This window comes from Schistocerca piceifrons, chromosome 7 (genome assembly GCF_021461385.2).
Source record: "Schistocerca piceifrons isolate TAMUIC-IGC-003096 chromosome 7, iqSchPice1.1, whole genome shotgun sequence".
Classification (NCBI taxonomy): Eukaryota; Metazoa; Arthropoda; class Insecta; order Orthoptera; family Acrididae; genus Schistocerca; species Schistocerca piceifrons.
This window is the reverse complement of record NC_060144.1, coordinates 81119765-81144610: the sequence shown is the minus strand read 5'-3', so window position 1 is coordinate 81144610 and position 24846 is coordinate 81119765. Positions and strand designations below refer to the sequence as shown.

Genomic DNA, 24846 nt, shown 5'->3' with positions numbered 1-24846 from the left:
AAAACGCGCCACGCAAAGCGTTTAGCATTAACTCCAGGAAAAGGAACTGCTATCAGCGACTTCAATGAGAATGATAGTGATGGGGCTGCAAGCAGGGAGTTCCTATCCGGAACATCTAACAATGATCTAGAACAGCACGAGTCAAATGAAAATCAAGAAAAGTGGACGAGGAGAACGATAAAGATTGGCATGAATTTAAAGCAAATGATTTCACCATAGTAAAATTTCCTACGACAAAAAGGTCTAGGTTTTTATTGGTAAAATTGAAAGCACATTTCATGGCACCTATGAAATGACAAAAGAAAGTTCTTGATGGTAATGCTTACTTTGTCTTTTGAGAAATTGACGATGCAACTGAGATAGTAAGAGCCCAAGTTATTAAAAAAGTTGTTCCAGAACATAGAAGGCGAGGTAAATTTATTTTTGAATGGGTAGTTGATTATAACATTAAGTACTTTTCACACTGATTATGATATACAATAGCGAAAAATTTATATTTGTTTGTCAAATTCCGTGAATTCGAGTGTTTTTATAGCAAAAATCTCAAACTTACTGCGCTTGTAAAAATTTGTTTGGTCTAGAAATTGTAAAATTTTGCTGCAAATACAGCAATATGTTTTTTAAAAATCAAAATATTGATCGAATTCACTCCACTGGAAGTCTGATTCCATTCCTGCATAAGCCAAAACATTACGAACACTTCCTTCATAACGTGTTGATTCACCTTTGGAACACAACACGAACTATTTTGCGTGTCGTGGATACGACAAAACGTCGGCAGGTATCCGGAAGTATGTGGCGCCAGATGTCAGGTCAAGTAGTTCACGTAAATTATAGGCTGGTGCTGTGTGAGCAAGGAGTGGCTCCCGATAACGTCCCAGAAGTGTTCCATCGGGTTCAGATCGGGCGAATATGGTGGCCAAGACATCGACGAGCGTTCATTATCGTACTCCTCACATGTCTGTAGCACAATTCTTGCCTTATGACACTAGCAGTTATCATGCTGCAAGCTGACACCACTATCGGGGAAAACGTCAAGCATGAATGGATGCGGATGGTGCATAATAATGATCACGTAGTCTACACTTGTCACGGTGCCCTTGATTACACCACAGATCCCATAGAAGGCCAGGTGAATGTCCAACATAACTCAATATTACTCCAACCAGTTTGTTTCTGAATGGTCTCAGCAGCCGATCGCCTGGATGACGATGTATCTGGACACAATTATAGACTTGATAAAATAACAAACGTGATTCATTCGACCAGGCGACGCATTTCCATTGATCCACTATCCAATCTCATTGATCCCTTGCCTGCTGCAATCGTAACTGACGATGCCATTGGGTTAATAGCTGAACACGCAAGGGTCATGTGCTGAGGAGTCCCATTTGCTGTGCGGTGTGCTGCAAAACACTTGTCTCTGCTCTAGCATTGTACTCGGTGGTCAAATAGTCTACAAATCGCAGCCTATTCAGCTTTAAAGACCTACCAAGCCTCCAATCTCTTCGCTCTTTAATGAATTATCACCTTCCTTCACCTACTTTCCGTAGATGTTTACGACACTGGCAACCAAACAGCTGATCAGATTCGCCGTTTCCGATATTCTCCGTTCCATAAGAATCTGCCCTTGTCAAAATCGTTTACGCCAATGGATTTTCGCATTTGCGGCCTGCAGCTTTGCTAGAATGATACCACACTCGTCTCTGCTCAGCTTTTATTCTTTTCTTACTGCATCGTGTGCCCAAAGCTCCAGCAGATGGTGTTCTGTTTCGCAATATGCAGTGGTCATACTACACTATCCAGTCACTTTAACGCGACCAGCAGTAAAACACCTGAATAACCACACTTTGCAGCACAGACCGCTGCGAGACATACTGGGAGGGAGCCAATGAGCTCATGGAAGGTGCCAACAGGGACGTGGAGCTACACAAACCCCAGTGCTACAGAAAGATGCACAGGTTCCTATACTGAGAATCCATGGCGCAAACAGTCTGATCGAGATTGCCCCACAGATTCTCGATTTCATTTAGATACAAGGAGTTTGATGACTAAGAGAGTAGTCATCCTGGTGCTCGTCGAATCATGCATGAGCACTGCGAGCTGTGTGACCCGCTGCATTGTCCGGCACGTCGAGGCCATTGAGCAGAGAATATACATACTGCATGTAGAGATGGACATGCTTCCGATGGATTGCTGCACACTTGTGTTGATCCGTCGTGCCTTCTAGAATGAGGAGATCACATAGGAAATGACAAAAACAAAATCATTCCCCAGACCATAACGTTTCCTCTTCCGGCACGGACCCTTCCGACGATTGTCGCAGTGTGCTTGCTTTCAGGCGTTTCACACTGTACACGCGAGTGGCCTCTTGTTTGATGGAGAGTAAAACACGATTCTTCTGGAAAGGCCACCTGTCGCCACTCGGTGGATGTCCAGATGCAGTGTTGGCTTGCAAATTCCAGCCTCTGTCGCCGATGAGTACCTGTCAGCATCGGTACATGAACCCGGCGCCTTCTGCTGAGCCCATACACAGCAATGTTCGCTGAGCTGTCTATTCGTCAGTATACATCTCTGCTGCCGTTCACCCCTATCATTTATGGCCCATGGTTAGGTTTTCCAAGTCCAAAAATAGAAATGATGGACACAGCATTTTATTTATCCGGACATTTTGCTCAAAAACTCGGACTAACAATTTTAATTAAAAATAGAGACGAGTATTTTCAGTCGATTGGTAATAATCAATTACAGTCCGTTTTTCGCTTGAGGACAACGTTGAACGTGCTTAAACTAAGAGAAATTAAAAAAAAAAGTCTTTAAGTAGCCTCATGATTAGTTATGATAGAAACCAATTGCTCAGACATCTTCCTAAGACAATCATACGTCAAAATAATATAAAAGTTCTTCATTAAACAAGACAAACATGTATTAATGTAATGAAAAACTGAAAGGTATTCATTTACTTCTGTCGCAAGCTGGGTGGATTGTACTTGTGATCTCTTTATCGTGTTCTTGTTAGTAGTGTGAATAAGATACGCATAACGTATAAGTCTGTCCAACATTTTATTTAGACAAGAAGTTATTTTTAGCTTGCATAACAGCAGAAAAAACATTACGAAATATTCTCAGTGCCACGAATGTTACCAGTTTTTTGGCAACTAGGTGAAGAAACAGTAACAGTAAGAAGAATACTAAAAAAGTCAAAGCAAACTATTAAATTCATGGAGCACACCTGCAGCAGCAAGGAGAAAGTGTCTCACAGCACTCCTGGTGGTCAGCGTGTGAACCCTGTTCACATACGCCAGCTGATCACGTGATTAACCGACATCTGTTTCGGTTGACACCCGATGTTGCTACACCAGATCCCTTTGGGAAAGTGGAGTGCCCCCCTTGGATGATTCCGGAAGTGATGTCCCTGAAGTGTGCTGGGAACTGTACCCGTTGTCTGGAACACGTTTGCCATTCAATTGGAGCCGGTGATGGTGCCGGTGGAGGTTGCTGGGTAGTGTGCAGAGGTTTCGCCTGATTACTTTGCAGATGTGAATGTGAAGACTCTAGTAGGATGGACGCTGATTTCACTCTATCAATGGAAATAATATTCATCTTGTTATTGACAATGATATAAAATGTTTTGTCACCCCTAATGATGACACGATGTGGACCAGTACTTGGCAGTGTTAGTGATGGTTTGACGCCCTCTACTCGCAACATTAGGTGTGTACAGGATCATAACTCTTGAGGTACGAATGTTTGCAATGTACCATGGCACGATGCTTGTCGTGTTCAGATCTCTGCCAGCCTTTCTCTGAGATGGACGACAAATACCGGTGCGTTAACATCATCCAACGACCTTGCGTGCGGGTCCATGAACTCACCAGAAAGCCGTAGGACTTCTCCATACACCAGCTCTGCCGGTGAGCCTTCTATATACAGTTTATACATGTTGCGTAGGCCGAGCAAAAGCAGTGGTAATGTGGAGGTCCATTGTGATTCAGGGCACATTACGGCGGCTTTAAGAGATCAGTGCCCGTGTTCAGTCATACTGTTACTGGCAGGATGGTAACTTGTTGTGTGATGCAATGCACCACAAAATATACTTGATTGAGCGAATAGGTCAGATTCAAACTGCTGCCCTCTGTCCATGGTCGTATGAAGCAGACAACCAAAATGGGCAATAGTCTGTGACACAAATTGAGGGGCCAGTGTCTCATAGAAATGTTATCTGTCAGAATGGCTTCTGGCCAGTGTGTGAATCGGTCTGTTACTGTCAGTAGGTAATGTTGTCCTTCTGAAGGGGGGAGCAGACCTACTGCATCAATATGAATATGGGCAAACTGTGCTGTTGTATCTGGAAATTTGCCAACACCCACAGAGACATGGCGAGAAATCTTTTTGCCCGGCACTGTATGCATAATATAATACTAGCATGGGAATCTGTTTGTAAAGCTCAATTACTGTTGGGCTCAGCTTAAAAAGAGTGTTTACAATCTATCTAAATGTGGTAAAGTGGACACTGTGCACCTATCAATGGAACAGCCATTTGTGGAATTTAAAAGTGACACAATACCTACAGTTAATGGACACTCATTTGCAAAAGTTGTAACTTAAATCCAATAAAGGAATTCCACAAGAATGTGCAGCAGAAGAGTTGCCAGCATACACACAAGAAGATGTCGAATATTTTAACAACAGTGTTATGCAGGAAACAAGAGGGCAAAATTAAAATCACTCAATGCTCTCACTTAGAAGATGCACAGGAAGGAACAGAGCCATAAAACAGATACTTCATAGGAAAAAGATGAGGAGATATTACTGGCTGGAGGAAGAAATAGCTGATTCAAATATAGATTAAAATTATAAGTTACAAATTAAGCTGGATGTTATTAGAAATACACCAAACAATAGTAAAAAGGAGTTGTTTTCTGTGAGTAAATGCAGATCTAAAAATTAATAAATATTTTTGTGCGAGAATGTTTGCTCTTTTATTCACTACACTGCCAAAAATCCTAAAAAGTCTTCAATTTATGATGATCTGCATGTGTGACTCTTGGATAGGGGTGAGGAAGGGGAGGAGGGACCTTGAATTGGGAGTAGTTGAAATAGGTAGTTCAAAGCATAGCAACCTCTTTCTGTAGCTATATGAACTACTAGTTGTTTCACACAACTGCACTTGCATATCAACAGTTTTGTTAGGATGAATGGAGGTGAGTAAGGAAGGTGTATGGATGGGAGTGCGCAGCTATGCATCATGCTACTCACATCTATACATTATACAATGTGTACATTATGCAACAAATTCAGTAATTTTTAACATTGTTTATGTTCACTGGTGTGGAAAATGATGTTCTATTCTATACTTCACCCTCTTTGGGGTCCTTTTTATTTTATAAAGTAGCCCATGTTCTTCCTCATGGTTCAAGTTATCTCCATACCAAATTTCATGCAAATCGATTCAGCAGTTTAGTCATGAAAATGTAACAGACATAGTTAGTTTGGCATTTTATAATACTAGCATGGGAATTTGGATTACACATGTTGAGGATTTGTGCTGATGGTATCATCGCCATTTGTCCAACACCTTTGAATGCTGTGCACAACCGTCCTGCGCTGGTACTACAGTGTGGTGTGACCAGCACCTCTCTGGCGTCGTCCTCTGCCGACTGCCATGAGGGATGGCTGGAGCCAGCTACGAGGGAATGGTTGCAATGAGGGAGCGAGATGGAAGAGTGGAGCCCAGACTGCGTCAACCTGTTACACGGCCTGTTCCGGACAGAAGATGCCTTTGGTCAGTATCGGTGACACTGTGGACAGTACCGATCATTAATATTTTTGAGTTATAGTGAGTTGCGATGATTGGAATGGTCATAATCCAGGGATATGAATACCGGGCATGTTCAATGTGGCTCAGCTGTGATCTATATTTAACTAAGTGAACTCTGTGGGGCAGGGGAGTCTGAAAACTTGTAATTCTACTCAGATGTATTGTATTCAGATGGCTATTTTCATGTCCCTTCCAGAGACAAATTCTGATAGTTGTATTTTGTTTTGTAACTGTTTGCATTGAGCAAAGATAGACAAATGAGGAACTGCTGTAATTTTGAAAAGATGAGCACATGTGTTGTATTCACTTCTGGTTGTAAGATTTTTCTTCACCAAGGTACCACATTAAATTAAATTAAACGTTTCATTGTAAAGTTTTTTTGACATATTGTTTTAAATCAATTATTTCGTTTCATTTTTAAAAGTTTGGTTTTAAGAGTATCAGTGGATTTTACTGCATGGTTAGTTTCAATAAAATTATGCTTAGAACTGTGGTATTACCCTTACCTCCTCACCCCTGCCCTTCTACTCAATGCTCTGTTACAGGAATGTACAAGCATTGTATGCATTATGTTTAATTGTATTATGTATAACAATTATAAATCATTTGCACAAATATGATAAATTTCAAAAGTCCTAGATTAAATAGCATTTTCAAATAATGTATATTTTTCCTTAATTGATGTAACATTCTTTTGATAAATATCTTGTACTACATAATTTATAAAGCAGACTAAGTTGTTCCTTATGTTTCAAGCTATCTCCACACAAAATTTCTACAAAACCAGTTCAACGATTTAGTCATGAAAATGTAACAGACGGAGCTACTTTCATGTTTATAATAGTAATATGAAAATGTGGATAGGGAAAAAGTATTGTTGATATGAACCTCTTAATATGAAGATCAGACCTCTAATGAAGAGGTATATGCAATTGAACTAGTAATAAAAGGTGAGGGAGTGAGTCCCCACCATTTTAATGTGCTCCCATTAGCTGCAAAAGATAGGGGTTTCCCACCAAGTTTGTTTACTGACACATGTTCTTGGCAACCATGTGACTGGTATCAAGTTATGTCATGACTTTGAATTTACCTCACACACTTGCCTCAGGTGCTTCACTGAGGGGGGGGGGGGTGGGGGGGTGGGGGGCAGGGGAGACATTGGTGAGTAACATCACCCAGTTGCCTCAGTATGCAATCTGACACTGGAAGTCCTTATCTCATCTGCAGATATGAAACCAGTTATAACAGGATGAAAGCCAGAGCTCTCATTACTTACATATTGTCATACTTTGACATCACTGAGAAGTGAAGACTAGGGCCGAGTTTGACTAAAAAATTACAAGCCCAGACCAGGATTTGTTCCTGTAACCTTTAAGTTTCCCTACATACACTTTACCACCAGCCAACAAGCCCAGCTAATGATCATTGTTAAAGATGCATATGTAGCAATACAACCCAATTTCACATCTACTGCCTTTGGTGAAGATTTAAAAAAGTAAAGCATGGAAATTTTTTCAATATGATTTTCTCAACACATTTTCCATGTGTTTGCAGCACAGTTGATGCTGATAAGAACTTTACTTAAAGTACAAATATAAAGTGTATATGGTGTACAAGACTTAGCAGAAGGGATGTCAAGTTACCCTGCAGTGCACAGCTGTCCCGACGTACCAGCAAAAACTATGACTGAGCCTTCTTCATTGAAGCTAAAAATATTTGTAAAAAATACTTTCATTCTACAGTTAGTCAGGCATGGTTACTTGTTTTGGTGTATTATAAGTAGGAGAATGGTGGTATGAATTGGTAAAGGATTGGGTGTCTGTTGAGTCTGCAGCTCATAGGCTATTGGTTAGTAATGCTGCCTCTAGCTCGAGGGGCCCCAGGATCAATTCCTACCTAGGCCAAAAATTTTCTTTGCTTGGTGACAGGGTGTCTCCATTTTATCTTCATTGAACCCAAATTGCTAAAATGACATCAAATAGTGAGACTTGCACCAGGTGGACGAACAATCCCCACAGGGTCTTCCTTACAGTGATGCCATATCATCATTTGATTTAGTTTTGATCGGTGAGAGAGTGTAACAGAAATGATGAAAAAATCTTAATAGGCCGGACTCCAAACAAGATGTCATACTTCTCTCTAGAATGTGATTGGAAAACTGTGCAAGAGCCATCTCTCAGCGCAGAAAATATTGGTGTTCGGTTGTCTATGTAACAACCCCACAGAGATTGTGCAGATGATGTCAGGCATGCACAGTGATGTAGAAGCAGTCATTCTTCTAATGTTACATCCATGAATAGAATAGAATGCAGGAGACATCATCAGAGGCTGCAAAGACTCAGATAGCAGTTTCAAACTTGTGTGTATTACGAAGCTTATAGAGGAGTACTGATTGACTGATTTAGACTAAAGCTCATAACTTGTATTATTTCAATTCTTCTAAAGTCATAAAAACAGTCTGTGGAGAAAAGAGTCCTTTCATTGAAAATCTCCTTAAAAAATAAAAATGAATAAATAAAACCTTACCAAAAAAGAAGAGGAACTGAAATGTGACAATTTGTTAGCCTTTTGCTAAGTGAAGCAAACAGTGCTCACTGCAAGCTCCATAGCTCATGTCAACATGACTTTCTGACGGGGATCTCCTGATGATGTCATGACATATTCTTAATATGGATACTTATGAACAGTGTGTTTTGTTGAGCACAATTAATTTTGAAATTGTTGTCTGAGACTTTGTAGCCTCTGATGGTGCCTCCAGAATTAGGAAATGAAACTGTAGAAACATGTGATATTCATATGACAAAAAATACCAAGTGCACATATATAAGCCATTAAGGCCTGCACTGTTTGGTATGATAATTTAAGTAAGAGAAGAATTTATATCACTAAGCATACACATTACATTAGCAGTTTGTGTTTTAGATGGGTATTCAAACTTTTGTACTTCTTTGAAATTATCTACTTGTTTTTGTTTTGTCTAGCAGCATCTGTATTAGATAATATCTCTTTTGTGATGTTATTGTATTTTGCTTAATTGATTTTTAATATTTTTTTCTCTCTGAACCAAGAGCACCTGCAAGTATTTATGTCAGAGGGGCAAAGCAATTTCCTCATACATGTGATCATGAATTTTAAGGATGTTGTTACCTGCTCACTATTTTCTCCTATTAGATTTTACAGTTTACTTCTTTTTGTACCTGGTCAATGTTATAAACAGAAATAAGCTAACAATATAATTACCGTATAACAAAACCTATTTTTATTTTTCCATATTTTACACTTTCCTGCCATATATGTTATTTGCTGTTGTTCACATCATAAGTCCAATTCTTTCAATGATTCATTTTGTTCCCATTTCATATTTGTATGCATAACTTGTTCCACATTTTGTGCCTTTGAATCAGTACCACAAGATTCAACACTGATTTTCAGATTAATATATGTGAAAAACTAAATCTTGTTCCCACTTGTGTAGTATAATGCACAACATTAAACTGTATTTTATTTCAGATTAGTTACCTCCTGGATTATGGGGAGTGGAGAAAATGGCCGCCTCATGGTGGGAGATGTGAGACAAGAAATTTCTCCTTGTTTGTCTTATAGTGCTGATAACTTATAAATGTGGGCAGTGTGTATTGACCAACAGCTTTTATGTAAATACTCATGAAATTCACAAAGATTTGTGAAAGCACATTCTAGAAATGTTGGAGTTACAACACATTCATGACATTACGTTAATTATTTCTCAGTTAACACACATAACACAATAATACTTCATCAGACTACTACAGTGCCACAACTATTACACAACATACATTGACAGTAGTTGAGAATAGAACACTGTCAACTTGAAGTGTATCAATTTGTACTGAAATGTAATGGAAATGGAAATGAGCGTTTGGCGTCATTGACTGGGAGGTCCCTTACGGGGCATGTCCTGCCACTTTGGTGCAGGTCTTATTACATTCGATGCCACATTGGGCGACCTGCGTGCTGGTTGGGATGAAATGATGATGAAGACAACACAACACCCAATCCCTGAGTGGAGAAAATCCCTGACCCATCAGGTATCGAACCTGGGCCCCTTAGGATGGCAGTCCGCCATGCTGACCATTCAGCTATTGATGAAAACTCATTGGCCATTGGCCAACTATACAGAAATAAACTATGGGTATTATTCAAGAGAGTGAAACTCATATAGGGGCTTCCAGTAATATGAACTTGGTTTGGTGCTAGGCTGCTTGGAATGCAGTAAGTTTATCAATTCTTCCTCATATCATTTTCTTATTGGGTGATTTAAGGTAGTCCATACTCATTTTCATTTCAGAGCAAACAAAAACTGATGTCATTGCATTGTGATCATATTATGACTCTTTTCTGTATTGCACTTCTCGAACTGCATTGTAAATATGATGCTCATCTTTCACATTATGTTTCCTCACACCTGTTTTAGGGGATAGGGAAAATGATTCCATATTTGTATTTTTTTTTCCTTATAAAACAGAAGCTGGTTTCATTGCATAATGTCCTGTGACTCACATATATTTCTTCCTGCTTACAAATTGCATGTGTGAAATGTTTGATTTCAATGTATTATAAGTATGTTTAATTGTATTGTTTTGCTGTATTGATCCTCTTCATCATTTTCATACATAGATGCAAATTGATGTGGGGCAAGTCAGGATTATGAGAAGATGATATTGCTCATATTCTGCTTTATTCTACTTTAACTCCATGTTAGCAGCTTTTAACAGACATGGTATTCAACTTCATTACATCTTGCCATGGGATGAATGTGTAGTTCTAATTTGATTGGTGTTGGTTCTTACCACTGACAATGGACTTACAAGATTCCCCTCACAGATTTCATTCATACTGACAGGATGTATAGGACACAACTATGACTTCAACATATGTAAACAGAAAGGTGCAATTTTCAATTGTTTTGAAGGAAATTGAGTTTGAAAATTTTGTGAGTGCTTGTATATTTTATATGGTCATTAAAAAAAAAAACCACTCCGTCTTCGGGCCACGAGTGGCCTACCGGAAGCCCACCGTGACATCCTCAGAGGAGGATGCTGATAGGAGGGGTGTGGGGTCAGCTACTATTCGGTCGAGTAGCTCCTCGATTGGTATCACGAGGCTGAGTGCACCCCAAAAAATGGCAACAGTGCGTGGCAGCTGTATGGTCGCCCATCCAAGTGCCGGCCATGCCCAACAGCACTTAACTTTGGAGATCTCATGGGAACCCGTGTATCCACTGTGACAAGGTTGTTTTCCCCTGTGTGGTCATTAGAGCTCAAGGAATCCACAGATGAGCATGTTGTGCTTACTTGCTGGAGTGCAAGGACCATGGATCGAATCACACTGCCTGCACTTCTTTTCTGTTTCATTCCCACATAGTTATTATGATTGTGAAGTCTATCATTATTGAATGAATTATTTATTATTTTCATAATCTTTATCCTGGAAAAAGGAGAAAAAGGTTTTGATAAGATGACGATTTTAAATAATAGAAGGATATGCAACAACTTTCAGTCAAATCAGGATAGTCGTTTTATTTATGTCATTGTTTATGCATGTGTGAAAAGTATGGTATGTAACTTATGGAGAACTGTGCTTATCAGGATGATACTGATCGTAGAATCATGGGAAACAATCATTATTGTGACATACAGCACTTGTAGTGAACACTGAATCTTTGCATGCACACGGTTTTTTTCAGTGTGTCTATTGCAAAACAAACTTGGTTTACATTCATATATATTTACTGGTCATCAGAGAATTTTGCAGTGTATCACACATATCCATTTCCATTGCCAGAATTATGTATGAAAAAAAAAGAGAGACAGAGAGAGAGAGAGAGGGGTGGGGGGGTGGGGGGGGGGGGGGGGGAGAGAGAGAGAGAGAGAGAGAGAGAGAGAGAGAGAGAGAGAGAGAGAGAGAGAAGTCTATAGACTTATGAAACTAGGAACTCACTCACTTTGCTGCGGAACCCTTGATTACCGGTGACAATATGAAGTATGTAACCATGTACAAAATTTTCAAACTCTATTTTCTTGAAATGGTTCAGAGTTACATCTTTCTATTTACATGTGTTCAAGTACTGGTTGTACCCAACACAACCGCTGAACATGAATCAAATCGATAAGAGGAAGTTTGTACGGTTCTCTTGTCAGTGTGTTTTGTAGTTTTTGTAACTAGAGTGTTCTTCATTGCAAATGCTGAAATGCCACAGTATTTACTCAAATGTGTTCACATTTTATTAACAGGTACTATAAAAAATACATTTTACCAGAAATCAGTTTACTCAAAACATCCTCCCACTCCAATGAAAATTTCGGAGTTCTCCATGAAACAAAACATATATTCATGCAATGAAGCCAGCGTCTGTTTTATATGAAACAACACACAAACGTGGAGTTATTTATCTTGCCCTGTATTACAGATGTGAACAAAACTCAAGCAGAATATGAACAACATACAATATTTAATTCAAAGAGTGCAATGTACACAAGAAGTCATAAACAGGAACACAATGTGATGAAACCAGGTTCTGTGTCATGTCATCTTAGATGATTTTTAGGTTCTGACATGCACTAAGGCACAATAGTTTTCACTTCATAATGGTAACATGGTCAAAATTGCAATATTTGGTCTTACAAATAAATAATTTTATAGTTGAAAGGTGATCACTATGTCATTTACAGAAGTTTGCATGGCTGTGAATCATAGCTACAAGAGGTTAATCTTAGTTTGTGACTTAGATTTCTGGAATTTATTACTTTGCAAGTTCACAAATAAGTTTACAAAGTTTACAGGCATACACTTCACCATTAGAATATGAAGCACACACATGAAGTGAAAAGAAAAAACTATAATGTAATACTCATATTTTGCAAGGAAAGAAACAGATTTTCACATCGTATTTTTCCCTAGCTGATGTTCACTGCCAGATAACTAGGAGCACTACTGTTGTTCTCAGTTTCCATGTCATAACATGGGCACTCCACGGTGTAACTTAAGTGTTCTTTGGTACCGTTACCAAAACATTTATTGCTGTACTCCTTATCTGTAGCATAGCCCAGGAAATTGGTAATATGTTGGAATGAGTTTTGATCATAAAGAAGAGTATGCTTCTTGAAAAACAATGTTTTCATTTCCATTTTATGTATGTGATTATGTAACTGGTTATGAATTATGCTTTCTGTCTTACACTTTTCAGCTACAAGAAGTGGAAAGATGAGATTTTCTTATAGCAGTCATAATTTTTTATTTAAAAACCAAACAACATCACAACCTAGCATCAGTTATCTAACTATGCAGCACATAAAGGGTACAGCAACCAACATTTTTGAAAAGTACTAGGTCAACAGTACTATTTGATAAATTAAGCACAAGTCAGCAGCAGTTGCAATGTCTGTATTCACTGAAATTTTTTTGAGCGCATAAAAACAAATTTTAATGTTTATTTAGCATAACATAGAACTACACTACTCATCCAGTAAACACAGGTGGATTTCAATTAGTAGTTCATGAAAGAAACAAGTCATTACATTCAACTCTGTAAAGTTTGTCAAATTTACTTTCAGTGGAGTGAAAGCTTCGCTGAATGTACCTGACAGTAGTGTTCTACTGGCAACCAATTTTTATCTTTACTGACATATGTCTTGAAAACTGCACATCCAGAACCTTGAGATATATAACTGGAATGAAGCCTGGAAAAATAGGCTGTCCTTGTTGCTGCTAATGGATTGAGAGCACTCATTTTCAAGATATTACCATTTCAATCTATCACAACCAAACTATCACTATCTTACTAATCATAGTCACTAATCAATTACTGGTACCATCTCTCCACCATCGTGCCGTATCACTCATTCTCTGGCATGCAATATACCAATTCAAAGAAGCTTCATACCTGGTCCAAGTGCAGAAAAACTGCAGATTCATAGGAAGGAAAATGGAAAAGTAGGCGGTCCTTGTTGCTGCTAAAGGACTGAGAACACTCATTTCCAAGTCATAATCATTTTAATCTACCACATCCAAACCATCATTATTTCACTAATTATCAGCCACTAATCAATTACTGGTACCATCTCTCTACCATCATGCCATGATGTGGCTAAAAATCAAGCAAATGACACGTCAGGCACATGAAAGTAACACTCAGTAAATTGACTGGCACTAAAGTAATTGTTGTTAACATTCCACAAAGGCATGATCTAATGAACCAATCTATTGTGAACTTGGAAGTGTATAAAACAAATGATAGGCTTAAAACAATATTTAATAAATTTCACAATGTGTCTTTTGTAAATATCAGTAACCTAGATAGAGACCTGAACACAACTCATGGTATGCACATGAATAAGAGAGGTAAAAAGACTGTGAGTAAATTAATTATTGATGAAATCAGACAAAACATTACACAAAGCAGTGTAAATAAGTGCATTGCTATGGAATGGCACAACCCACCCAAACAGGACCTGCCACACAAACAACTACTGCTGACAAGCCAGGAAAACTTGTAAACCCTGCTGGATAGCCTGGTAGCTCTAAATCTCTCTGTATGCTCCAGCAGGAGAAACTCAGCAGTAATATCATATAGTGGAACCCGTGTAGTCTAAAAAAACAATCAGTCTGGTAGGGTAACACGTCCATCAAGGGTTCAACAATGCAAACTCACACTCAAATCAATTCAGCAGAACTTTCAAAGGCTTAATAATAAGCAGAATGAGTTTGATACCATTGCAGCAATTGATAACCCTGATGTTTTAGTTATAAGTGAACACTGGTACACAGATGAGCTAACTAGTGCATGTAAGCCACTCTCCATGATCTTTTGCTCCACCTTCAGTAGAAAAGAGAAACGTGGTGGTGAGGTAGCTATCTTTGCAGCCAATGGTAGTAATTATAGTGTAATAAATGTAGGTGCTTTCAGCAGTGAGGGTGTAATAGAACTAGCAGCCATTATTTTCTTTGATGTTCTTAATGACCTGCTTATCGACATTGACAGTAAACACTGCAATAAAAAAGGCTGGGTTAACATAATACTAACTGGTGATATAAACATTAACTTGCTGACCAATGACTCTATATCCAAAAAAATAATGCTATTACTTGCTCAATTTAACATTTCTGATAAATGAACCCACTAGAGAGGTCAATAGTATAAAATCATGCATTGACAACATTATAACTAACGTGTTCCACTTTACATGCAGTTTATCAGTTCTGAAGCTTGCCATTTATGACCATCACGCAATACAGGAATTGATAGAAGCTGAAAATCTTCATGTCAACAGAAAAGAGAGACAACATGTGACAAAAAGAATGGCCAATGATGACAATGTTGTAGATCTCAACAGTTTGCTGAAAAGCTTAAAATATGGTGAAAAAAACAGCATTACTTTCAGTGAATTTGCATCAGTTTTTATTATTGCTTCAATGTCGCATGTGATCTTTACAGTAAATGACCCCAAAGATACAAAACATAACTGGATAAATCATGAAGTAAAAGCAGCAAGAGAGAAAATTAGACTTTTCCAGTATACAATGCTAAATAATAAAATAATAATAGACTAAAGGTAGAATTTAAGAACTATCATGATTATTATAAAGATCTGCTGCTAGAAACTAAAAGTAAATATGTAGCCACGATGCTAAGAAACTCTACTAACACTGGATTAGCTGTTTGGAAAGTAATAAATAGCTTTAGGGATTGTAAGGACAGATCAGCTAGTGATTTTATTATAAACCATACAGGGCATATCATGAAATGTCAATGTCAGATTGCAAATGTTTTTAATGAGTACTTTTCTTCTGTTGGAAAATCTGTCAATGACCATTTTAAGAATCTTCAGTCTAGATATAAGGGCTTTCAAATCAAACAAAGCGTATACTTGGCCCCAACCGATAGCAAGGAAATCAAAAATGTAATAAGGTTGTACCGACGCTGCAGCGCGCTAATTCAAGCTCGCCGTGTGTGTGTGTGCTGTGCGCGTGTGTCAGTGCAGTGGTGTGCGGTCGCAATTACTTTACGCGACGTTGGTGTAGTTCCGCGCCCAGCCTCTAGAGGCGCTGTGTTTTCTATCTTTTATATACGTTCGGTTTATTGTTATTATTCCTTGTTTTTTTGAATGAGTAGTAGTTCCTTGCCTCCTGACTTGTGTGGACGAGTACTGTTTCCTCTCCTAATTACGGAAGTTTTCCGAGGATTAAGGATACTCTGTATAGGCCGGAAGGAAATTTTATAGCTCCGATCTGTCCATGCATGCCGGGCGTCGCAAGATACGCGCTCGCAATAAAGTTATTGTTACTCAACTGAAGGTCTTCATTTTTCCGAATCACGTTAAGCAAAGGTCGGACAGCCACCAGTTTAGCTGTACCCGACAAGGTCATTAAAAGATACAAAGTCAGCGGACTATGATGGATTGTATATCAGTACACTGAAAAAGTGCATAGGCAACATATTTGATGCCATGGCCACAGCAGTAAATGATGTAATTGCATCAGGTTGTTTCCCAGATAGTCTAAAGATAGCACAAGTAACCCCGATTTACAAGTAAGATGAAAAATCTAAAATTGAAAACTACCACCCCATGTCAATCTTAACTGCATTTTCTAAGGTAGTTGAGAAAGTTATTTATACCAGACTAATGACATTCCTTAGTCAACACAATTTATTATTTGAAAATCAGAATGGCTTTATGAAAAACAAGTCAACTTCAGTAGCCACAGTACAATTAATAGACAAAATAATAACTGCCGAAGGGAACAAGGAGTATGTAACTGGAGTGTTCCTTCATCTAGAAAACGGTTTTGATTGTGTCAACATCACCATATAATGTGACAAGCTGTGGAACCTGGGTATCAGAGGAACTGGCTATGAGTTAATAAAATCGTATACGAGCAATAGAAAACAATTTGTCTTGCTTAAAACAAACAGTGCGTCTTTCAAATCTAAAATTGCTGATATCATATATGGAGTGCCTTAAGGTTCAGTCTTGGGACCCCTTCTTGATTTATGTTAATGATATACAGTATTGTTCTCCTAACTGTAAAATAATATTGTATGCAGATTATACATCAATTGTGTGTAAACACAAAGACTATGACAGTCTGGAGGTGGTGTGCAACAGTGTTGCTAATGAAATAGTCAAGTATTTTAATGAAAGCCATCTAAATGTAAGTGCTTCAAAGACTGCAATGATGGAATTTAACACAAGGAAACAAATAGAATTTGGCATGAAATTATCCATAGGAAATGACATTGTAAAAATGGAAAAATGGACAAAGTTCTTGGGAATTACAATCCAGGACAGCCTCAAATGGGACATGCATATCACTTCCTTAGCCTCTAAGCTGTCGAAGAATGTATTTGCTATAGATACGATTAGCAAATATTGTAAGGATATGGGTGTACTAAAAACTGCTTATCATGCCCTTTTCTCATCAAATTTAAACTATGCTGTGGAAATATGGGGTGCAGCAACTCAAGCCAACCTGAGCACATTATTAATACTACAGAAAAAGTTATCAGAATTATTTGTGGTGCCAAACCTAGAAAATCATGTCGGAATCTGTTCCCAAAACTAGGTGTGCTTACCATTATAGGTGTACACATATTGAAAGTTATAGTGCTCGTGAAAACAATAAATCCAAATTTCAACTGTGACCTGCACCAGTACGATACAAGACAAAAGTTCTTATACCATGTAAATAGTCACAGAACAACTTTATATGGAAAAAATGCACTTCATGCTGGACTGAAGCTAGCCAGTTCCCTACCAAAAAGTCTCTCAGCCCTTCCTAGTAACTAATTAAAAGATCATCTAAAAAGAATTCTAATAGAAAACCCTTTTTATTCCTCAGATGAGTACTATATCTATATGAAAAGTGCTTTGTAAGTACGTCAAGCTCATAGTTTTAAGTAACCTACAACTAATATAATGTTGATAACAACAATATTTGTAATATTGTGAATGTATACTACCAAATGTAAAGTGCATCGAAATGTAAAATTTATTAATACAAACAAATCTTTGGTATGTAATTTATAAATTGACGTATTCAGAAGAATAATCTGTATGATGTCCTGAAACTGTATTATTTCTAGGGATTGTATTTGATCATTCGATATTGAATAAATATTATTATAATTATATCATTCATACTCTGGTATGCAATATGCTGATTGGGAAAAGCTTCATACTTAGCCCCAGTGAAGAAACACTGCACATGCATAGAAAGGAGATGAATAAAATAGACTGGAAAAGCATTTCTGTAAAATAAAGTATGACAACTCTGCTGTATGTAGATTTTCATGAAACATCGCATTCTTATTAACAGGTATATAAAAGATAACAACCATTTCCTTGACCGACTCTCCACAGTTATTGTCCCTTTACCACACGGTGCCTTTCTCGTCACTATTGATGCCACCTCCCTGTACACTAACATGCCAAATGCCCATGGCCTTACTGCTATTGAACACCACCTTTCCAGATGCCCTATGTATTCCAAACCAACAACCTCCTTCCTAGTCTCCATGGCCAATTATATCCTCACCCACAATTACTTCTCTTTTGAAGGCATTATCTACAAACAAATCTGTGGTATGACTATGGGCACCTGCATGGCACCATCCTATGCTAACCTATTCATGGGCCATTTAGAGGAAGCCTTTCTAAAAACCCAGAATCCTAAACCCCTCACCTGGTTCAAATTCACTGACGACATCTTTGCTATCTGGATTGAAGGTGAGGACACCTTATTCACATTCCTCCAGAACCTCAACAACTTCTCCCCCATTTGCTTCACCTGGTCCTACTCAACCAAACAAGCCACCTTCCTAGATGTTGACCTTCACCTCAGAGATGACTACATCACTACCTCTGTCCATATCAAACCTACTAACCACCAGTAATACCTCCACTTCGACAGCTGCAACCCATTCCATATCAAGAAGTCCCTTCCGTACAGCCTAGCCACCCACGGTCATCGTATCTGCAGTGATGAGCAGTCCCTCTGAAAATATACTGAGGGTCTCACTGAAGCCTTCACTGACTGTAATTATCCTCCCATTCTTGTACAAAAACAAATCTCCCATGCCTTATCTTTCCAGTCTCCCAACACCTCCCAAAGTACAGTCCGGCCACAGAGGAGCATTCCTCTTGTAACTCAGTACCATCAGGGAATGAAGCAACTGAATTACATTCTCCGCCAGGGTTTCAATTACCTCTCGTCAGCCCCTGAAATGAGAAATGTCCCACACACTATCCTTCCTACCCCTCCTACCATGGTATTCCACCATCCACTGAACCTATACAATATACTCGTCCATCCTTACACAACCGCTGCTCCCAATCCCTCACCCCATGGCTCATACTCCTATAATAGATATTGATGCAACACCTGTCCCATACATCCTCCTACCACCACCTACTCCAGTCCGGTCACTAACATCACCTATCCCATCTAAGGCAGGGCTACCTGTGAAACCAGTCATGTGATTTACAAGCTAAGCTGCAACCACTGTGCTGCATTCTACATAAGCATTACAACCAACAAGCTGTCTGTCCGCATGAGTGGCCACCGACAAACTGTGGTCAAAAAACAAGTGGACCACCCTGTTGCTGAACACACTGCCAAACATGATATCCCTCATCTCAATGACTGCTTCACAGCCTGTGCCATATGGCTCCTTCCCACTAACACCAGCTTTTCTGAATTGCACATGTGGAAACTTACCCTGCAATACATCCTTCATTCCTGTAACCCTCCTGGCCTCAACCTTCGTTAGTCACTGTCCTCACCCATCCAGCCCCCTCCCTGTTCTTATTCCAGCACTACACAAGCGTCATTTCACCGCCACACCCAGTCTTTTAATTTCTTTCTTTTTATTTCTCTCCTTTCCACTACTTATCCCCTCTCCTCCTCCACACTTTCTCTCCTGCCTTCCGTCTAAACTGCAACACTTCACTGCCCGCCACTCCCACCGTACTATCCCTCCCTATCCCCGCCCCAGCCTCCTCCTTACCCCCACCCAGTCGCCACTCCCATCGTGCACTGGTGCTGCTGTTCACAGTGTGGTTTCAGCTCTCTGAAATGGCAAACGTGTGTGCAACTTGTGTTTATATGAGTGTGTGTGTGTGTGTGTGTGTGTGTGTGTGTGTGTGTGTGTGTGTGTGTGTGTGTGTATGTGTGTGCATATGTGTCTACTGCTGACAAAGGCCTTAATGGCCGAAAGCTTTAATTGTATGAATCTTTTTGTTGTGCCTATCATGACTCAGCATCTCTGCTATATGGTAACAACTTTCCTTCTCTGGTATTGTTACATTCCATCCTGGATTTTCCATTGTTTGATACTTCAATGGCAACAAGTTAAAAGTGTGTTTCAGTGTTATCTTCTCACACAAATTTTGTTTCAGTGTTATTTCACTCTGGCTTCATATTTTGTCTGTGTATTGCTTTCTTTTCCAGAGCAAGTTCCTTTTTCACATTGCTCATAAAGTGCTAGTTTGTATTGCTGGGGCAGTGTTTCCAATTCGTTCTGTTCTCCCAGTTAGAGGGCAGTGTTATTTCCATCCACAGTTCTTAAACCTGGGCATAGCTTTCAGTCTGTGCTGCAAGTTTCTTAGTAGTTGTTGCCCTTTCTGCTTAGTTCAGGTGGTTCATTAAATTGGGTGCCAGTGTTACTTCTCATTCACACTACTGGTCTAAGTTGTTTTTGTTGTTGCAAAATTGTCATTTGCTGACAATGTTCTCATGCACAATTTACCTGTTCAGGTTTATCATGTCTGTCTCATCATCAGAGCTGCTATTGGCTCAAGTTGTTTACTTGCAGGAGTCACAAATTCAGATATTGTTACAGGGCATAACTCAACTCATGCAGATTGCCACTGAAGTATGGCAGATGAGAGGAGAGAAGACAACAACAATATACTTTAACTTCTTATGTACACAGAATCGAAACCCACTGACTTATGGCAGACAAGACCGAAGAAAACAGTGTCAAATGCATGTGTCCTTCATGGGGAAGACTGAGCTAGGAATTAGCAGTGATTAGCACACTGGATTTGTTTTCAGGAGGACAATGGTCCAAATTCATGTCCATATGTACAGATTTAGGTCTCTCATGATTTCTCTAAACTGGTGCAAGCAAATGCCAGGGTGGTTTCTTTGAAAGGGCACAGCTAATTTCCTCCCCCAATCTTGACACAGTTGGAGGCTGTGCTCTGTCTCTAATGATCTTGATGTCAATGGGACATTAAACACTAATCTTCCTTCTTATCTTTCTTCATATGGGAGAGACAAATGCTTTGCCAACAAAGAATGGTAGATATAGTTCAACAGAGAAAAAACTATCTACTTCATTGGCATTGAAGTATCCTTGTACTAAGGAGTGATTAAAGACACCTTCAAAAGGATGATTTTACTAACAAAATATAACTCAATTATAATGCCCTTCGATGAATATCCACACAACTACATACAACAGAAATATCTTTCCTCTGATGTTGTCTGTGATGTGCTTAGACAAAGCCCAGAGTCAAGACAGGTGTGGCACAAAGAACTGGGACGTTACTGAGCCGATAATGCTGGTGTATGATTGCTGATGTATTGCTGGTGAAGACCACTACCAGCTGAGTTGGGTCAGCTGATGTGGAGCTCAGAGACAAACTGCTGGTAGTGCCAACTTGTAGTGCTGAGACTGATGTGGCCATGTGGAACTGCTGGTACTGTGGACTTGAGCAGGGGTGCTGACCTATAAAAAATAAAAAACATTTGTGGAGAGGGGGGGGGGGGCATACTGGGGGGGGGGGGGGGGGGGGTCTTCCCACAGGAAATTTTCTAAATTTTAGATGAAAAATTTTGAGTTTTTAAGTTTTTTAAAGCATTTTAGAGTCATATGATCAGTGAATATATAGCTCTGAAATGACCAAAATTATATTTAAATAATTCCTAAACTAACATTAAAAGAATAAAACATAAAATATTGCTGTCCCACAGTAATAGCACTGTGGTTAATAAGTGAAATAGCTAATTTAAGCTTACTTTAAATAAGGCTCAGGGTTCATTAAATAAAAACAATATCTCGAAGTTAATGCTTTAATACAGTTAATGAAGTTAATACAGTATGTCTAATACTTTCAGTCAAAAAGTATGTAAATAGCATGTTTTAATTGGGTCTTACACCATAAAAATATTTAAGTATATGAAAAAACCTAACACAGTACTATAGTAATACAGTACTAAACTAGTACTAATATTTCGAAACTGAAAACGTAACATTATGTATGTATTTAATTCCCTATTTTATAAAGATTTTTAATACTGCTCTAAATACCATTATAGGGCTAGAGTGTCTTTAGAAAGGTGCAAATGTTGACCGTCTTGACAGGATTACTGAATATGAATTCATTGATGACTGGTCAGATGTTCAAACATCTCGGTAGACATGAAGAACAGCCAAATTGTTCAATCACTTCTGTCCCATTGTTGACCATTCTGCTGTTGCTGTCATGGTTGGAACTACTTGGAGAAGCTTAATGCACTTCACTACTTCACATAACATTTCTCCAACTGCAGGCTACTGTGTAATGTACTTTCTTACATCACACATGTTTTTTAAGACCAGTTGTTTTTTATTAGTGCTGTTGGCTAACATATTAAAATGTAAGTGCAGTCTCTCAATGTCTCGGTTATTTCTGAAAAACTCAGTTGATTTTTCCAAATTTGTTTCACCTCTGTTTACTAAAAGCAAGCACTCTTGTTCAACTGCAATGACCTGTGTGAGTCCAGTTGAAGCAAACCACTCAGTAATGCAAGATTGCACCATTTCACAAACTTCAATGTAAATAGCTTTGTAGTATTCCTTTGGGGTTTTGATAGTGTGTGGTGATCTGGCTTCATTGTTTTCATACTTCTTTGGTATACTTTGATTCTGAGGAAGCAAAGAATCATCAACTTGTGAAGGTTTTTCTTTTAAACACAATTCCCAGAAGTGTTCAAAACTATCACGCCATCCATTCCATACACAAATAAAGCCCTCATATATTCTTTCCAGATCAACAACCCTTAGACGAGGGCATTGAATTTTTTCATTGACATCCTCTACTGTGTTCATTGCGTGGCAATAAAGATGTAAAAAGAAATAAGTTTTGAATTGTAACATTGACTCAAGGTAGCCTGCACATTTGCAACCTGCCTCTGTTTTGCCCTCTGCAGAAAATGTTTAAAAAAACTCTAGAAGCTCTTCAAAGTCTTTTAATATTCTCCAGATACTAGAAGCTTGCATAGTCCATTGAGTCAGGCAAAGGGGTCATAGACCAGCTTGGCCATTGGTGCTCACACAGCGTATGCTTCTGAAAAGTCCCATCTTTTGTTGGATTCCCTTACAGTGTTTATTGAGTCCTTGGCTAAAGCTGTAATATTCCTCATAGATGTAAGATGGCTTAGACTGTCTACAACTGCCAAGTTTAAACTGTGAGCAGTGCAGTGCACATAACATGCTTTTGGTTCTATATCCAAAACTAACTTTTTTAGTCCTTTGAACTTATCTCTCATACTCTAGGCACCATCATAGCACTGTCTTCTTAAGTAATTCACTGAAAAATCAAGACGAACAAAAACTTCTTTTAAAATACTAAACAGAGTTTGTGATTCAGTGTTGGGGGTCTCGTATAAGCCAATAAAGTCTTGATTGATGATTAAGGAGTCATCGACAGTATGAATACAAAATGACAGTTGTTCATAAATCGAAGAATCACTTGTTTCGTCAACCATAATAGAAAAATGTTCAGTCTTCTTGACTGAAGCCAATACCTTTCTCAACACAGTCTTTCCTAGTAGATCAATGATCTCATTTTGAATATCGTGGGATGTCCACTTATACCCCGAACCCCCTAACCAATCTTTAAACTCAGGTATGTTATTCTTTCAGAGTTCCAACAACTGAAAAACATTTGATATTACATCTTCATGCCCTCTAATTGATAGTCCTTGTTGGCATAGAAATTGAATGGTAGTAAAAATTGTCTCAAGAGCTAAACGGCCTTTCTTCATACCACTATCTAACTGTTCATTCAGTTGGGAGGCCACACTTTGGTTAGTGATAGAATTTAGTTTCAGAACACCTTCCTTATGCGTAAACATATTTTCATGAAGACAGAATTTTTCCAAAGCCTTTTTCCAGTTAGAATATCCTACAGAAGTAAATGCATCTTCTTTTATTTTTTGAAGAAAATTGTAATAGCCTTTTAGCATTTGCCTCTTAGCAGATTTTGCAAAATCTTTTTTGGTAGATGATTTATATTCTAGCCATGTATATTTGATCATCCAAGCCTTCTGAAATGATCTCCCTTATCGGATTGTCCAGGTTGTGGCTGTGAATGGTTCTCGCCTGAAGACAAAGCAATTGACGACAATAATTGTTGGAGGTTGACTTACAGTATCATCAGCTTCCAAGTGCACCTTTTTGGTAACAAATTAATCCATTGCAAACTTATTTCACAGTACACTAAGAGACTAAAGTAAATGAATAAAATATAGTCTCATAAGATAGGCCAATAGATACTACAGTCTGAACACTAAACATGTCTTCAGCATGCACTGAACGATACTATCCACACTGAATGACTGTGACAGCAGGGTGGGCTTTATACAGCTGCAGCATCATAATGTCTTGAAGTGTCAAGGCGACACAAGGCGGAGGGTTCCAGGTGCTTCTGCTCCAGTCCTTTTGATGTCGTTGTGGCTGCAGCGCTGGCCCGCCAGCGCCAGATTTTATACGAAGGTTCACACAGCGGGACAAATTCTAAGTGTGCCCACAGCACCGTAATACTATCATGATTCACACCACTCATTTTCAGTTAACCTGCTGACTACTATAATAATTATTTGTTTTAACTCATTACTGATTGTATTTTAAAAGGTAATTATTGACAAAAAATAAAAAATTTCAACATAATTTTGTTATTTTACAAAGCATAATATAATTAATATGTTTTTTAAATTAT

The 24846-nt window shown here is 38.7% G+C and overlaps 1 protein-coding gene across 1 annotated transcript; it reads right to left on the bottom strand.

Moving 5' to 3' along the window:
• Positions 1–3783: 3783 nt before the first annotated feature.
• LOC124805448 lies at positions 3784–5567 on the bottom strand. The gene is made up of 3 exons (XM_047266009.1): positions 5531–5567; positions 4127–4402; positions 3784–4010 (listed from the first exon to the last, which is right to left on the bottom strand). Exons 1-3 carry the CDS (start codon positions 5565–5567, stop codon positions 3784–3786), a joined length of 540 nt encoding a protein of 179 aa, XP_047121965.1.
• Positions 5568–24846: the final 19279 nt, after the last annotated feature.